This window comes from Dermacentor variabilis, chromosome 1 (assembly GCF_050947875.1).
Source record: "Dermacentor variabilis isolate Ectoservices chromosome 1, ASM5094787v1, whole genome shotgun sequence".
NCBI lineage: Eukaryota > Metazoa > Arthropoda > Arachnida > Ixodida > Ixodidae > Dermacentor > Dermacentor variabilis.
This window is the reverse complement of record NC_134568.1, coordinates 91,323,848-91,342,729: the sequence shown is the minus strand read 5'-3', so window position 1 is coordinate 91,342,729 and position 18,882 is coordinate 91,323,848. Positions and strand designations below refer to the sequence as shown.

Sequence of the window (18,882 nt, the reverse complement as noted above, 5' to 3'; positions counted from 1 at the left end):
ATATATGTCATGCGACGTCTCTTTCAGCTCATCCCATTCTGAAGGCAACGCGTTATACGAGGAGCAACGTCTGGGGCCACGTGCGTTGGCGCCATCCGCTCAGCCAGATTGCATATAATCGGCTTAGCGGGATGCGCCGTATAGGTTGGTTACTGAAGTAAATGTTTTGCCGGGCTTAGGAATGTGAATGATTACTGAGTGTTGCCACTCGGTCCGTATGTCACCTGTCATCCACATCTTGTTGATCTCTTCGAGAATAGGCAACTTCCCATCGTCGTTAAGATTGATAGATGTCGTGCACGTAAAACGGATTCCTAAGCTGCTGTAGATCGCGGATTCGATCGATCTCCAGCAGCGGCGATTGAAATCTGATGAGAGTGGAAGGCAAAAAAACGCTAGCCTACTGATATTTCAGTGCATGGTATAGATATGGAATCTTCTAATAACAAGAAATGCGCAAATAATAAGCACCACAAAAATATTCATGGGACGCTATGTAGAAAGCTCCGAGTTCGCGCGGCTTGCGCCCAAGTTTCACCATAGTTTGCACCTGTAGCGAGTGAACGAAAATATCGCGGAACCCTCCAAAACGACAGTTAATAAAGCGTCCGGAACAAAGCCGCGTATGCCTGAACGAGGGCATCCTGCGTATGCCTGTTGTTCGTTGTACGTGCAACAGATGAGAATATCGTTCCAACTCGAAAGCGACGCTGAGTGTCAGCAACGCAGCATAGCAGCGTGGCTCTCCCAATAGCTGTACACTCGGATGCCGTGTGCCCCACCTTTTAAAGCCGCAGACTTTGTTTCCCGAATATTTTTCATTCCACCACCGCGGACGGAGATTTCCGTTGTCGAAGGCAGAGCGCCCACTTGGCTCTATTTGCGCGCATACCCTCTCGTTTCATTCGCTCATAACCAAGACGTACGCAGACTAATAACTCAGTTTAACGAACGCCTCGCGCCAAAATGCGCATACGAGAAAAAGGAGAACAGAAGCTCCATTTTTGTTAGTCGCAACCATATAGAACCAGATAATGAAGCCAAGAAAAGCATGGGGTAAATTATTTGTTCGTAGAAATGAAATGTAGAAATGATAAGGACACGAGATTTGAGGACACGAGACGCAAGAGCCTTTCTCGCGGCAGCCTTGCGCCCAATGGAGTCGCCGAACGGTTCCCGTAGCTTCTCTTTGAAATCGTCCCAACTGATTATCTCGTCGTCATGCGTTTGGTGCCACACGCGTGGTGTGCCGCCGAGATAAAAGATGACATTGGCGAGCATAATCGTTGGGTCCCGCCTGTTATTAGCACTGGCGTGTTCATAGAGTTTAATCCAGTCGTCCACATCCTGGCCCTCCAAGCCAGAGAACACACCTGGGTCGCGATGTGGAGCGACCGTGACGATTGGAGCAGTGGGACAAGCCGAAGCCGTTGCAGAGGTGGGCGCGTCACCGGGAGGCATGGTGACAAGCTCGGTGTGCCGACCACTTCTGAGTTCCGTGGTGAGGACGGGGATCGCTGACCTCCACCAGAATGTTGCGTGTGGAAAGACACAGACAGAAGAGGCTATTTACAGGCTATTTACACTGGAGCCAGGCAGCCAGGCCGATACTCGCTCGCGCCAAGCGCACCGACCAACTTCATCGTCGTTCTCGCGGCGGCTCGTTTCTTGAGCATCGCTCGATAATATTGTATTAATATATATATATATATATATATATATATATTATAGGGTCTCGAATCCGGCAACATTGATGCCTTGAGGTAGCACGTGTGAGTTTATTGACCAGTTGCCTTCACCCAAGAAGATCACGTATATACTCGTGACGCCTGCGGCAGTAAGGATGTTCCACATCCGCCGCCAAGGTTTGTGAGAGGTGGCGCTGGCTGACACTCCCAGGGTCAGTTCTAGTAGCAACACATAAATACCCCAGAAAGTGGATTAGAAGACGGCGTCGCGGTAGCTAAATTAGTAGAGCATCGCACGCGTAATGCGAAGACGTGGGATTGTTCCCCACCTGCGGCAACTTGTTTTTTCATCCACTTTCAATTCCATTAATTTGTAATTTCTTTATTTATTTAATAAGTACAATTGCCCCTGTGTTGCCCTTGGTGTCTTTGTTGGGTTCTGATGATATATACATATATCATCAGAACATAACAAGGACACCAAGGACAACACAGGGCAAATTATATATATATATATATATATATATATATATAAAGCACGATCAACATGAGCTTCTCTTATCACCAAGCAAGTTTATTCAGGGGGAAATTTATGAAAGCTACTGTGCACCGGGTGTTTCAGCGACGACTGTCTCCGATTATTAAATATAGGGGATTCGAGACGCAATAATACTTTTCGACGGACAAGATATGCAACAAGGGCAGACAGACAAGCAATGTAATTAGGTAAGATTCAATAATGAACTTTTTCGTCATTAACGTTATGCTGTCAATGCACGTTTCTGGCCGAAACCGAAACTGAGCTCGTCAGAAGCGCTCGTAACCATGCCTTCACGTCATTGGTAGTTGACAGTGCATTCACGTGTCTTTGCATCGAGGGTCTGTTTTTAAATCCAATGGCGTCTACACGCCGCATGCTTTTCTTGCTTTTGTTGCGTGTGGTAGCTTTTCCCATGTGACGTAATATTAAGGCGTGGTTACGCGCGCTCTTGACGCACTCGATTTCTGTTTTGCGCTGAAATATCTTCGGGCCAGAGGAGGAGGAGAAGGAAAAACATTTATTGAAAAAAAAAGGTCAAGCAGGTGTCTTTCTGCTTGTGTGGGGAGGCGCCCTCAGTCCAGAGCTCCTGCGGCTTTTGCTGTCTTTCGGGCCAGAATGCTTTAAATGTTTTGATCAATTTTATAAGCCGACTTCTTATGAGCTCATCATTAGCTATAAACGTCCAACTGGCATTGGTGGCTTAATGTTCTTAATTAAATGGCTGATTAGTGAATTTTACTTAATTTTTCTACTAAAGAATCTAGCTGGCAGTTTTATTATGACGGTCCTTTTTGCAAATCTCCTCCGCATAAGAAGTATTATCGTGCCTCGAATTCCCTATTTTGAATAGTTAGAGACAGTCGTCGCTGAAACACCTGGCACAGACCGGAGAAGTAGACGTAGACCTTACTTGCATTATTTTTTTACACATAAATATAGTACATATAGCAGTGTTGTTTTACAACCATCTATAAGTTCGCTTTTTAATAGCGTACACGATTTTCCTTTAAAGAAAAGCGTTTTATAGCAGCCGTTGCAGCAGACTGGATGTTCTTCAACGCGGATGATTGCCAATACCAACCGATAGCACTGCTATCCCGAGCGCGTGCACGGGTGCGCTCCATTGATATTTTTCACATTTCGCGTGATTTCTCGGTTTGCCGAAAAAAGCATGCGCGATGTGTACGTTCCTGGAAACATCTAATTTTGACGTTTCTTTGACGATCCTGTGCAACCGCATAATTGACATCTTGACTACTAGAATACCATTTAAAAAGTTATTTTTAAATGTATATTTGGATATCAGGGACTACAAAAATTTACTGGCGGTTGCTGAGCAGGGCTCTAAACAACATGCTCTTGGTGTTATTCGTGTAGAATGAACTGTGCTTTTTTTTAAACTCGGTGCATGATAATCTGGGCATCCTGGGGCCCTATAACGTAAAACTATTCCAACATGTTTCTATTCCAATATCCTAACGTCAAATTTGCGTAACCACCAACGCAAGCACCGGGATGTCACCCGCAGGGTTGTCTGAACAGACCAATCAAACGCTCTCCTCGTTCATAGGAGGTCACTTTTGTTTGCTTGAAAAACGAATAACATTGCCTACACTGAGCGGCTTGTCGTATCTAATTGGTTGACAAGAGGCGAGGAGAACGCTCAAGTGGAGAGGGATTCGATGGGGCCGAGTCACTGCACTGAATGTCGATAACCGGATGAAGAGGGTGGTGCCGGCGTCTACGATTGGTCGGCTTTTCCTTACTTAGCTTGCGGTGGCTGGTCGAAAATTGCGGCGGCATGCAACGGAAGCTCAAGAATGACGCTAAAACGGACCCTCAGCAAAGAAGAGTTGGCAGAATGAGGAGATAAACGTGCCGAAAGTGCTCGAAAACGTTACACGGCCACGCAAGAAGTTTTATTATACGCAAATACACCCATGCTCTCCGGCAGGTGCGAGTAGCCAGCGTCTGAGCGATCGGCGGCAGCTATCTTTTATTCCTTTCGGAACGGGGCAGCCTGCGGCTATTCCGAAGAAAATTCAGTTTTGTTCGGCATATTAATGCATCTTTATCGCGTACACGTCACTTTGACGCGGTGAGTTCTTGCGGTTTTGTGACGTCGCGTGACAGGCAGGTGAAGTGGGTGCAGCCCGAAAACTCCTTACCAATAGCCGAGGGCTAACGGCGAAAAGGGGTTGAATCAGAAATAACTGTTTTTCTTTTTTTTCTGTCAAATCATGCATAATCAGTGTGTACACATCATATCAGATGGGGAGGTATCGCGGTTTTCGTGACGTCGCGTGACAGACAGGTGAAGTGGGGGTGGTCGAAAAAAGTTTTTGACCAATCGTGGAGGGCTGATAGCAGAATTGGAATAGAAAAGTTTGGAATAGTTTTACGTTATAGCGCCCCTGTATGCGCACTGTGAACCTTTATGGATTACGTATAGTGTCTTTCGTTTTCGAGTTTTATATTTGTTATGAATTCGGGGAGTAATAATCGAGTGTTAGTTTTAATGAGAGAAACGGGAAAGCAATCGGGAGTTTGGTGACATGGGGCCCAAAGTTCGGGATTTTCCTTGTAACTTTCACTATTAACGCAGGCAATGGTCACGGACGTTTGGGCAGAAACGTTCGTTTAAAAAAACTAAAAAAGCGAAACGTACATTATCATTAGCATTTCAAGCATTTCTCTGTCCATCCGAGACCTGTCGGGCCCTTGAACTTACCTAGCTGGGAAAACATCTTACCAGCATTACAGCTACCGTTCGCAATGCAAAGCAACGTCAGCGCTGCGTTCACTTCCTAGCGCATTACCGGCATTACCGCTGTTTACATGTATGTGACGTGCGGAAAATGCGATTCAATGCGCCATTGCCACATCCATGTAAACGTGGCATTCCTTATTGCGCTTTTCGCACTTGGTCAGCGGTTAGAGGGACGCTCCGCCCGCGTTATCAGTGGAATCAGCCGGCCGTGAACGGTGGATGATAAGAGTAGCATAGAATCGAGCGCAAGACATCGCTATAAAACCGCGGGTTCAATGCAAAAAGCGTTTCTGCCCCAGGAGGCGTTTTGACCCAGGGGATCTCAATTAATCCGGAGCCCACCAATACGGTGTGCCTAATAATCATATCCTGGATTTGGCACGTAAAACCGAGAAACATATTTTTTTTTACAAAATCGCGGCCAGGAAACGCCTCACTCAATTTAAACTTGCGGTGCTCCAACATGCGGATCTCACGCATGACGACGATGTAACGACGACAACAATATGGCGACACAGCAATGACGATGAAAGACCGACCGCGAAGGCATGTCAACAATGGCATGACGCCAACGTAATGACGACGACAGCGTGACGATGCCGGATTGACAACAACAGCATGATGTCGACTACATGGTGGCGATTACATGTTTCCGGCGGCATCATGTCGACGGCATAATGACAGCGGAGTGACAACGACGCAATGACGACGACGGCATAATGACGAAGGCATCACGACGATAGAATCACGACGATGGATTGACAACGATGGCATAATGACAAAGGCATGACGACGATGGAACAGCAACGATAAATAGACGACGGCTGCATGACAACGTCGCCATACCCTTGACGACATAATGACGCAGCATGACGACAACACAATCACGACAACATATTGACGACAATGGCATAAGCACGACGAAATGACGACGGCGGCACAGTGATGAAGGCATGGCGACCATGGAACGAGGACACCAGAGTGACGACGACCGAACGACGACAGCGTGACAACGAAGCTTAATGACAACAGAATGACGACGACGGAATAGTGACGAAAGCATGACGATGACGCAATGACGACGGCCTAACGACAAGGGAATGAAAACGCAAGAGAAGCGATGACGATGGGTTGGCAACGAGGGAATAACGACGATGAAATGAAGGCGACGAAATGACGATTGACTAGCGACGACGACATAATTGCGAAGGCATGACGACGTTGGAATGACAACGGTGGTTTGACGACAACTGCATGACTACACAATTATGACGACCGAGTGACGGCGACGTAACGATGACGACGGCATGGCAACAAAGGAAGGAATACGATGGAATGACGACGAGATAAAGAAGGCGACGAAACGACGACAGCAGAATGACGACTACGTGACGACCAAAGCGTCTTTGTGTTGAAGCTCACGTCTGGCGCTTACTTAGATCACTTGCCGCCCCGGTAGCCTCCATTTGAACTATATACAAGGTACTGGTTTGCACTCTACCTTGAAATGGTCAAATCTGCAAGACAGCAGCCAGCAGCCGGCCAGCCATCGCAAGCGGGAGAGAAGAGGCAAAGAAAGCTTCACTTTAAACGGCATAGATTATCTTACTGGGCAGTCGACTAGACGTTCGTACTGAAACGACATACTTGAAGTAGACGCAGCAGCAGTGTGCGCTCTTCTCGCCCAATGCGCTTCGCCCTCTCGTTTAATTTTATGAGCGTAACCTGCATATCGCTCACCTCCTCCCCTTGTATTGCAAAAAGTACGTTCGTAATTGCCGACCTGACATTCTGTATACGTAGCTGCCCCTAGGCGCTTCCTGTAGCACGCGCAATTCGACCGCGACAGATGCACCCGCCCGCAAGCACGTCCGCCGCGCGCGACCTCGCCAGCGGCCGGCTGGCCTCGCGCCGCCATTTGGATGAAATCGGGAGACCTTTACGCGAGAAGTCGTCCGCACTGAATCCGGCTCTTTGGCGGAGGTCTGACTGACGTCGCTGCTATCGCGCTGCCATCTCGATCCCCGCCGATGGCGCCAAACGCCCGGCCGATCAAGTACGTTTGCCGAGAATAGAGGCAATTCGACACGGAGGGACTACATCTCCGCCATCTTTTGATTTTTTGTTCGGTTTTTCTCTCCTGTTTCTGCCTCTTCTTTGTTTTCTCTCTCTCTCGCACGGAACTTACTATTGACCCGTTGCTTTCTTATAGTGCCGGATTCGCATGAGCGACTGCTGTTCATGCCTGAAGCTTTGTCAACTGAGGTCGCCTATCTGGTGCCTATCCTCTCCGGTAGCTTACATCGAGCAGTCAGGGTATGCCTCGCGTTCGTCAAGCTAACGCAGTACTTTAGCAACAATTTGCTGAGAAGTTCTGAAGGAGACGATGACGATCGAACAGGATACTTATTTATATGTTCTTTCCGTGCAGGCGTCGTCGACTTCCTCATGTGAGATACTCTTTTGTGGCCAGGAATTATGATGCGATCAGAATTGTCCCACTCACTCTTCGCCTCTGTAGACACATTCTACACTATTTTGTGGCTCCTACGCTCCTTTCTGTAGTTATTTTCTTAATTGTTCGTTTTGATTTGATTTTAAATGGCCAGGATCGTAATGGCTGGAGTTCTCAGGATGCGGCGGGAGCTCCTGTGGTGCAGTATACGATTATACGATCGACGGTGTGGTATGTAAAGAAAGATCACCGCCCAAACACTCCGTACAGATGGTTGACCAGTGAAGCTGAAACTTGCGGCCCCGGTGTTTATCAATGGGTTAATCCCGACGGTTCATTAAACGACGGTTTGGTAGGGCGCCGGATCCTTGGTACGCAGTTGCTGCTTGCGCTCGGCTGCACGAGCCTGTTCTTGTGCCGGGACTGCAGCATCGGCATGGCGTAGACGTGCTCGTTCCCGGCTCTGCTCGCGGCGTTGCTGATCGAAAGCGGCCTGCTCCTAAGGAGCACGTATGACGCGTGGCTTATATACCCATATCGAAGCCGAAGAAAAACTGCTGCGCGCGCGCTCGGCTGCGACAATGAGCAACGACGTCACTACTGACGTAGCAAAATCGCGCGCCTCTCTCTCTCTTCTTTTTTTTTTTCGCTCATGCGCATGGGTTTGCGCCGGAGGAGTCTTCGGCGCACAGACTGACGGACAGACGAATCGGCTATTCATATACAGCTTCGCTGCAAAAAGAAAAGCCTTTCTCATGTCACTTTGTCGTGAGGGATTTGTCCGTGTCTCTTTCAAAATATGGCATTTAGAAAGAGAACAGAATCGGGTTATCTGTTAAGCAAAAACAAGGTTAACCGTCATTAAATATAGTTTATTTATATTCACTTCTTAGCTCTTGGATGTAATATAGATAGTGATACTCACCTAATCCCTCCCCTTTGTATGTAATTCCGCCCAATCCTGACGGGTCATCTGACGGGTCATCGAAACCGCGTTATGGGAGTAACAAAGCCGCATTCGAACGGACCTTGTGCGAACGCCACGGGCCCTCTTGACGAACGACGACTGCGTCCCGTGGCCGTTACACATGCACTCTTTGCATGAGACGAGAAAGTGGGCAGAACCACGCGGGTCACGCAATGTGCGCCGCCACCAGGAAGCGGATTCCGCCCATGCAGCTCCCGATGCGTGTACCGAGATAGGAAGCCGCCGCTCAGCGAGCGATGGAAAGGAGGCTGCTTGCTGCGCATCCTCGCTCGTGCACGCCTGCACGCGCCCCACAGCACACCTAGTTCATCGAGAACCACCCAGGCGGGTGGCCTTGTTCCAGGAAATAAAGTGGTGCAACTCGTTGTCACAGTCTATTCCGCCGATTCGGCATGTTTGAGATGAGCGTTTATGGCTCGTTATTTAATCACCCCGCGATGCGCACAAGGGGACGAGAGCGTCGCGTGCCCTGCACTGAGGGTAAAAATAACAACCACATGGAACGCCTTACGGCAGATTTTCGGCACGGCGTCGGCCGCATCTGTTGCACGTCGCACAGAGCCCATATTTATAATCAGGGCTGAATGGTTTTCCGTGTGAGTCGCGCAGTCACAAAGAACTCTCTTCAACCGTGATTACAGCACTGAAAGCGCGCATCGTCAGACCCGGCGAGACGCCGCGCCGAAAGCATGTGCCAGAAATACGTGCCTTTAGGTTACCACTTAAGCACGCGCTTTTCAAGCAGTACTCAAGGGGCTGTGCAGTTACCTCGGATAGGGTGTCTCGATGCGCTCACTAGGAGGAGCGCCTTAGGGCACCCAAACCTCGGACTTCTCCATCGCGCGAAAGCTCCCTGGACGTCGTCATATTTCCCGTTGGACTGTGAGCGAGCTGTGAGCGTGCTCTAGAACGCCCGTACAAGCATGGCGGCAAGTTGGAACACACGCATGCAAGTGCACACGCCTCTGCTGCGGGAGGATGTGAGTTCAGAACCACGCTGCCGCCGGTTATCCATCGGTTATCCGAATGGGAACAGGCGTCCACCGGCCCGACACTCCGCTTTCTTTAGGGGTGAGCTGTCCTGGGGAAGGAGCCCGCGCCATGCTGTATCTCGCTGAATCTTCTGGGCACAACAAAATTCATTTTAAATAAAGGTATGGGCCGCTCATATAGAGTCCCAAAGCAACTCTTAGGTATGGTCACCCTCGGGTAGGGGAGGGACACCCGTTTCGAAGCGTAGAGATCCCATAATGACTGAACACCTGACCGGGAGCGCGCTTTACCAATCGCTAGCCGGCAGAAGCTCTAGTCTGCCTCCAACAAGGCCGTCTACGGTTGGAACACCCACACGCAAATGGAAATCTGTTTTGTGGAATTGTGTAACTGTTTTGTGGAATTGTGGAAATCTGTTTTGCGAAGCGTTTCGCAGGTAGAAGACTATCCAGCATTGCTTGGAGTTCAGCAAAACGATACCACATGAACCAACGTTTTCCTGCAAACAGATTAGCAGTGCGTGCGATTCGCGAGCGTACATGTGACGACAGCAGCACGACAATCACGTTGTAGACGATCGTATATCGCCAATGGCATGATTTGTGCGCCGGCGGTTCCATGTTAAATCGGCGACACCATCTGTATTACGGCGAAGAAATATTAAATACCCGCCGTGGTTGCTCAGTGGCTATGGTGTTGGGCTGCTGAGCACGAGGTCGCGGGATCGAATCCCGGCCATGGCGGCCGCGTTTCGATGGGGGCGAAGTGCGAAAACACCCGTGTACTTAGATTTAGGTGCACGTTATAGAACCCCAGGTGGTCAATATTCCCGGAGTCCTCCACCACGGCGTGCCTCATAATCAGAAAGTGGTTTTGGCACGTAAAACCCCATAATTTAAGAAATATGCACTTGATTAACTTGGGCAATCCGGAAGTTTGTACAACGTCGCACAGTTTCGACGTAGCGCAAGCTGCTACGTATACGGGGAAAGTATTGGACAAAATGGGCCGGTTCCGGAGATTGTGCAGTCGTCTCAAAGCGCGAGTTTTCACGAGGGAAGGAGAAGACAGCGTTGTCCGGGGTGCGCGCGCCGAGTGTTTCAAATAGATAGCCCACTCGGTAGAAGTGGGCTATGTGTTCAAACAAGTTTCTGCTTTTTCAACAGGCACTTCTCATCTGTGCTTCCTTCCATGGGAGTGCACGAAGCATGCGCCTGACCGATCCGGCTGCTGCTAATGATTTTGCCGAATTGGAACTTCGCCCGTGGATTATCAACAACTTCGACTCCAGGAACCAAGGTGCAACAGCGCCGTGGGAAGACAGTATAAAGCAAGCACCCTTGCCGGCAGCATCCAGTGGGCAAGGCGGCAACGAGTGGGCTATGTGCTCAAACAAGTTTCTGCTTTTTCAACAGGTCAGTTCATATTCGAGCTATAGGAGCGACAATCGCTTTCTCGTAGTGCTGCTGTGCCCACGGTTGTTGTTTTCTGCTTTTGCATCACTGTGTCTGCTGTTGTTGGGGGACGTTGAGACGAATCCTGGACCTGAATTAAAAATACTTGTACAAGAGTCGCGTGTCTTGTACAAATACTTGTAAAAGACACGCGACGTGTGGGACTTCGGATTAATCTTGACCACCTCAGGTTCTTTAACGTGCCCCCCATGCACGGGACATGGGCGTTTTTGCATTTCGCCCCCATCGAAATGTGGCCGCCGCGGCCCCGATTTGATCCCGCGACCATGCGTCCTTAGCAGCGCACCACCGTAGCCGCCAAGCAACCACGGCGGGTAGACTACTCGAAGAGCCCGACATTACTTACACTGGAAATCAATAGGCGTAATTGACAGGTAAGAAGATTTCACTAATAATTTTTTAAATAATTACGCCTGGCGCGCGTACATATCGCAATACACAAATTGAAGCCAGTTATTTCGCACGGCACATCCAAGAACGCGTTGTGAAAATAGCACCAGTTTTGAGATAGGCGGAGTCAAACGTGAGGTAAAAATGCGCTGTTGTCCCATTGACTTTTTTTAACAATACGCCATTTTATGCATTGAAGCTCAAAACTTACTGGGACACCAGTGCATCGTCGCAAACTTTGCGAGCGCATATATCGAACTGGTTGCTCTCTTCAGACTTCGTTCTAAGTGGGTGTGACTTTAAATGTCACCGGTTACAATCCGCAAATCGCATTATGTGGCGTTAAGTAATAGTTTAGAAGTTAATTAACAAAATCTTGTTATTTAGTCGGATATTTATTTTAATTTTCAGTGCAAACATTTTCTGCCGTTGAGTAATCTAGCTCAAGAAGTGGAATTGGGCTACATGCCACGAGTGATTTTTCTTTAAATTCTGTTAAGAATAAAATAAAACGTCCCCTTGTAAACAAAATACATTTTCAATGGTTGGTTTCGAAACCGGTTCTACCAGCACGGAAGCCCGATGCTCTAAACACTGGAATGCGGACGCATGCCTAAAAACGCGCAATGGAGCACCTTTGCAAGTTTCCCTCATGCAAGCCAGCGCTTTGATTGGCGCGTTAGGCGCGTCGAATAGGGACAATTATACAAAGTGAGCGCGCGCATGCACCTTCTATAGGTGACGGTGAAGAGGCTACGAGAGGCGTTCGTCGCCGAATTTCGCTGCCCGTCTCTCGCCGTGCTGTGTCGCAGCGGCGCGTTTCTAGAAGGTCAAGCACGTCGTGTCTTGTGACTCAACGCGTTTCGAATGCTGAATAAAAGTTTTGCTTTCTCTGCAAGGTTATAGTATATTCTAGGCACTATAGCAAGGTGCACCTTGTGGTTGGTTGAGGGACGCGTTCGTCACGGAAATCTGCAGCGCGTCTCTTGTTGTAATGCGCGAGCTATCGCTTACAATGACATCAACTCAAGGTTGATCCTGCCTGGATATATATATATATATATATATATATATATATATATATATATATATATATATATATATATATATATATATATATATATATATATATATATATATATATATATATATATATATATATATTAATGATCCAGGCGCACGTTAAAGAACCCCAGGTGGTCAAAATTTCCGGAGTCCTCCACTACGGCGTGCCTCATAATCTGAAACTGGTTTTGGCACGTAAATCCCCAAATATTATTATTATTAATGATCTGCAGCCTTACTCACGCACTCCCACCCACGTGACCGTGGGTGCCTACGCGACCGCGGATTACAGTATCCGGCATCGGCCCAGATTACTATTGCGCACCCGGACCTCTGCTTTCTCACTTTTTTTTTTCTTTCATTTAACGGGACAGACAACCGTTCAGAACATGAATCGGGATGACTCCGCTGGTGGAATTATTCCCTATCGCAGTGGCTAAAACGAGCCGTGTTTTTTTTTCATCAAACGTGGATTTATATTTTTAATTCATCACTTAATGTCGCGAAAAATTACCCTTGGCTGCGCCCTACGCGGCAAAACATGAAGCTGCATAAGAAGTCCTCCCCGTGACCTTCTACTAGTGTCCGCGGTTCCTGGTCTTTTTATTAGTATTGAAATGCAGTATACCTTTTATTATTATCAGTTTTTCCTGACTTACAATCTGCAGATAAACCTTCGTTTGTAGTGAGCAGAAAAGTGGCGCTACAGTAGGATACAACTTTTAAAAAAAAGTTGGCAACCAAGGCACACGGACCGCGCGGCGTTGTGTTACTCCGCTAGCCAATCACAGAAGCAAACAAAGTCGTCGTCATTCGACGTTTTCAAAATGGCGTCGAGCTTGACACCTCCGTAGCGTCTGCTTTTCTTAGTCTTCGTCGGCGGAAGCGATGAGGTTTGCAACAGACATGGACAAAGTGTATGGAGTCTGAGCATTTCACTCTTCAAAAGTCCTCGGTACAGTTCATTTCATTGCTGAGCCTGTTTTACTCGTGAAACTTCACTGCCAGCTGAAGTGAAACTTGACAGTAAATAGTTGCAGCGAAGCAAGCGTTTTATTTCAGTTCAATATTGAACAATTCGGCTTTCGCCGTTCCCCTGTAATAGACGAGTGAAAACGTATAAAATCACGAGCTTATAGCTTCAGTTTTGTGGTTACCGCCTTATTTAGGTAACAGGAAAAGTTTGAAGTACGAACTATTTGCAGCCTCGCGGAGGAACAGTGGCGGGCGGCCATGAGGGCGTGGTCGGGGCTTCACTGCAGACTTAAGTTGTATCCGATTATAGCGACAGAACAACGACGACGGGAGCCAGCCAGCCATGACGTAGGCGTGTACTTGGGGAAAAACGCGGTACAAATATAATAAATGTCTGTACAATAACGCCCACTTATTGCACCAGCTTTTTACTTTCAAAATTGGTTTAAAAGGTCAAAATGTAGGTGGTTAACCACAGTTACACTCACCCCTGTGAAAGCAGAACGATGGGCGGCTTTCACAATTTGCGAGGCGGGCTACCGACATCGCTCTCGCTTCTCAGCGTTGCTCTTATTTTTCTAGAGGCTGCTCAGATCGAAAAATTCTGCTTACTAAATACCCACGCGCTTTTGGAAATAACCGTCGCAGATGCAAGCACTACCGAGGGTGAGCTTTGCGTTGCGCCATAAAAAACTAAATCCTTAAATATCGGTCGTCAGTCCCTTTAAGATCACTTTACTCTCTTCTGAAAGATATCATATAAAAAATAAACGCGAATGGGACCGCGCAGTCCCCTGATTTAGAAGTCTATAATACGAATTCCATGAATTCTGAGGGCAATGCTCGCATATACCTTCGTGACACAGAAATTATTTTTGGCGCGTAACCAAGCGCCTCATGTTTCCTTCTCAGTGGAAGGCTTTGTTCGTATAAGTGACCAGCGCATCACCAGGATGCAGATCAGGAACGATCTGGACGTTCACCTAAGCCTTCGCAACGCGGATGTCGAATCAAGTGCTATAGGTGACGCAACGAAGACAATGGCGCGAATCGACTAATCTGCTGATTGAAGCTCAGCAGAGTTCGGCCCCAAGTGAAAAGGCGCGCCCGGTTGAGCTTTGCCGCCGCCACGCTCCGCGGGGCGCGGTTTACTGCTGAAGGAAAAAAAAACAACCGCCGCCGCCGCACTGTCGGGGTCTTCCCGATTTCGGCTGCAGCCGATCTCTGGTCGCGATAACGAGCTGCGTTCGCTTACGTAGTGCGGGCAAGGTGCCTCGACGATTGGGGACAGTGGCTGGCCACGACCGCCACTATTAAATGGAATTTCCGTCGCCCGAGGGTCTGCGCACGGCGACGGAAAAGGAAGAGCGCCGCCATTCTGCGCCCTTTCTCATCGTTGCGCTTCGTCCTCACTTCTTTTTCAGTCCGCCAAGACCGTCGTCCGCACCCAAGTGGCGCGCCGGCGACCCTATTCCGGGCGAGGACGCCGCGCGAAAGCGCCGAGCCTCCGAAGATGAGGAGAATGCGTTCTCGGAAGGAGCGTTTTTGCTGAACTGTGGGAATAGCGATCAGTCGGCGCGGCGAGGAAAGATACTGGCAGCCCGGCAGGTAGCCGCCGCTACCATCGGCGCTGCCACTGAAATTTCGACTCTGCGTGTGTCTCGCCTATAGCTGCTTCCTTCTTTCTTTCCTCGCACGACTTGGCCGCGCCGATGCGAGGGCATTCATTAACAGAGCACGTCCGGACCCCGCGCGCTCGCGCGGCACTGCATCCGCATGACCCCAACGGCGACCGACAACCTCGACGACGGCCCTTTCTTCTCGGCTGCAGGTTATCGCTAGTCCGTCCGGAAAACTCGGCTTTCGCCCGCGTTCGCGCACCACGCGTTTGGTGTGCTCCAGCCGATCCAGAAACATGGCGGGGCACGCATGCGCTTGCCCGACGCTCGCGGGTTCCTGACCCACGCCGAAAATATGCGGACCGTCATTCGCCGCCGTCAGATGCGTACGCCAGAAGCTACGGAGGATTGGGGCCGTGCACACGTTTAACGCAACGTGCAGCAAAACCGTTCACACAGTCACACCGGCATAGAGAAAAATGCAGGAAAGTATGCGAAACGAAATGTGCTCGCAGCTTGTTTCGCTGTCAAATTAGTCATGCAGTCTAAATGGCTCAATTTGTCATAGACAAAACGATGTTCATATCACAAGCTTTTAACTGTACGTATACAGCAACGCCCATATATACCGAAATCATCGGTGCAGCCTGCAAGGTTCGTTATAAAGTAGATGGGCAAATATTCCAAGTACCTCTAAAAGCATACGCGGCAATTTTTTTCTGATTGTTACTGGAAAAGTGACAATATTTTTGCTTAGTAGTCAAAACTTAGACAAAAAAGGTGAAAGTACTGCCTGTAGTTAAAGGTCAGGGGTCAGCATGCAGTACCTATCGTACGCCGAAGGTCTGGAAAGACCGTTCACCGCCACTGTGATCAAATTTGCGGAGAATATCAAGTTTCCAAGAAACATTCAATTTGGTGCTACCGCCTCATTACACTTCTAAGGTCACAGAAACTTTCTGCACCAGAGCCAAACGCTTTCGCGTGTACTACGGCAGTGCCATGCCTGAGTCACACGTTCACACAACCACGTAGTATCGCAGAACTTTGGACAGGCCTATACTCACCGCAATATATTGCTGCACTTGGGACTGCGCGTGCTGCAGATGCGTCATTCATAAAAAAAACCACACAGCTACCAAACAAGGTTATTTCTGTCGCAGCGTTTGTGCGTTTCTCACAGCCTGCAGTGGGAAAAGCAAGTATATGCAGAACACATGGCATCTGCGATGTTTCCACAACTCTTCGCCTGGTTCGGGTGGAGCAAGTTGCCTTTACGTCTTGAAAAGTCAAGTCCGTGACTCACAAACCTCTGTCGCAAGAATGACGAACTTCGGATAAAGCGATAGTTCGAATAAAACACCTGCTAAATCAACCTGAGTGGTACGTGTTGTTTTGCTGATGTTCTGCACAGTATGCCAAAAGATCAACAACACAAATTATTGCGCAAACTACGTGAACAGATCACAGTCACTTTTAATTTTGCGTAAACTGGGGCCTTCTTCGCAACTGCGAAACGTTCACAGATCACGTATTTAGTATATTTATCTCCAATCGCATGGCCCCGAATCCAACATTTTTTTTATTGCTCAATTTAACAGCCGCTCTAATGTTTTCTAGTGTCTGCTGCAATTAAACGAGTAGTATACACCTAAGGCTTGCTTATCATGACGAAAAGGGGGACAGAAGAAAAAAGAAAGAGAAAAAGCATAATGTTCTAACAAAAAGAAAAGTACCGGCTTAAAGAATCTGGCGTATACGAGAGAATGTCTCAGTATGATGCAATAACCACTAGTTTCATCACGGCGTATTTGTGTCTCACTAGTATAAGTTTTTCGTAATATGATTCTCCTCACTTGAGGAGCCGATATATTATAGCGAAAATAAATTTGAAGAAAAAGAAAAAGAGAAATACGGGCTGGCGACAAAGCACATATTGAGAATAACAGCAGTTCAGTCTACCACGGAAATGTGTCAGACTAATATTAAAGTTGGGCTACGTTCGACCTGTGACATGCATGAAAACAATAGCAGCAACTTGAAGAGTGAAGGAGTCGTTTTCTATATCGCGCATGTGTTCGGACGTTGCTAAAAGCTACCGCAGTACGTTAACTTTATTTATAATTGTTTATGTTAATCTTGCCCCCCCCCCCACCTTTCTTTTTATTCTTGGGTCTGTAGGCATTTAGGTTCCTACTTTTTCCTTTCTCTCTAAACTTATCACCGCTTCTAAGATAATATTTCTGTATCAGTGTAGCTGCCACGCGGTTCCATCCATATTATTGTGCTGACAGATAACATAAAGCGAATCTCAGTTGGCGTGGAAAGAAGTATCAGCTAGTTTACTCAGCCCCTCTCCATTTTTCTCCTACTATGCATCTATGACCCATCGCGAAAGCTATGCGTAATCACACCGAGGAACATGTACACGACCAACGCCATTATGCACAATATTATCGTTCCAGAATTCTGTATTTCATTCACATAGACCACGCTTCGGAAATGAGAAAAACAAAAAGAACCGACGAACACGCAGCTGTGCCCGTCAGTTCTTGTTTGTAACCTCAATCTGAAGAGAACACTCAAAATATTCATCACTGCGCTGAAAGGTCAGCCCTATACTCGGTGTGCACAAATTCGAACCAACCTGCTTGACATTAACAACGTGCACAAAGAGTAAAACAAAAAAAAAACAGAGGTCCAAAACTAATAGCACAAGGAAGCTTCATTCGCCGTGTATTCGTTGTTCTTTCTCACTCTTAATGCTGTTCTCACTCTTGTTCGTTATTGAAAAATTCGATAAAAGCATGAGCAGATTGGAAAAATGATGTTTTGTCGCTTTCTTTTTTTTTTTTAATGTAGGAATGTGTGCCGTGGTTTGTAGATATTTAATTCCTAACGTTTCTTATTTTTGCGTGCACATATATGTTAAACGTGTATGTCTAAAAGGGAAAATTTTCCCGACAATCTGCGGAATGAAAGCTTACTTGCTACTGAAAAATGAACGCCTAGTAAAAGCGTTTCACTATTTCAAGCACTGCATAAAAAAGCGGCCAGCGCCAAAAACAGACGCGAAAAAAAAAATGGCTGCAACAAGTGTGGCGGCTAGCATCTGTTGCGAACCCAAGTTCGCTTTCGCGCCCATTTTTTCCATCAGTTTTTCCAAGCAAATATGGGCTGTGTTCAACACGCATGAAACCCTGCCCGAGCTACGCGTACCAGAGTATACGTAAGAAAAGTCTGAGAATGCCTGTTTCTTTTTCTTTTTTGTTCTTTTTAAGGCATAAAAATGGACGGCCATGGCTTTACGACAAAAATCAATGTGACGCACAGCTACATCGCCTCAGTGCACTGAATGAGAAGCTGAAGGAGCAGAAGTGAGAAACAGGTAACTAACGCTTCGCGGCACTTGCGAAGAAGCGAACGCTTGCCGCGTACTCACTCTTTAGCGCCCATGCCTTGAGATCCTTGACGCCCATCATGTTCTTGAAGTAGGCCATTTGGCAGTCACTCGAGATGCCGGACTCGTGTCCCATGCGGATCATGACAGGCAGGATCCTCTTGAGTGCTTCGGCCACCATTTTGCGGCCATCGGCCTCCTGAGCCCGGACCGCTTGCACGAAACGGTCGTAGTCAGACGTCGTGGTCGGCAGCGGTGCCGTCGTCGTCGTGGCCGACCCCTCCGCGTCTTCGGCGTCCTCGGGCGGCCCGGGCCACGCATCCGGGGCCGAAGTCGCCGACTCCATCGCCGAAACGCCGAGGCCTTCGATGCACAGCAGGATGGCTAGGGGCAGCGCAATCCCCGTCATGGTGACAAATTACTGCTACTTCTCTAATGAACTACGGCTGCCCTACCAAGGCCTCTTAACGACTATCGCGACTGTGACGTAGACATCAGCGCGCGGCAAGGTATTTTGCCGAGT

The 18,882-nt window shown here is 48.1% G+C and overlaps 1 protein-coding gene across 1 annotated transcript in view; it reads right to left on the bottom strand.

Annotated features, from left to right (window-relative positions):
• The window catches only part of LOC142578668 (nose resistant to fluoxetine protein 6-like), a 96,566-nt gene extending 78,128 nt beyond the window's left edge, over positions 1-18,438 (bottom strand). The window contains exon 1 of the mRNA XM_075688159.1: positions 18,402-18,438. Within this exon, the coding sequence (XP_075544274.1) occupies positions 18,402-18,438 (37 nt within the window). The remainder of the gene's footprint in view (positions 1-18,401) is intronic.
• Positions 18,439-18,882: the final 444 nt, after the last annotated feature.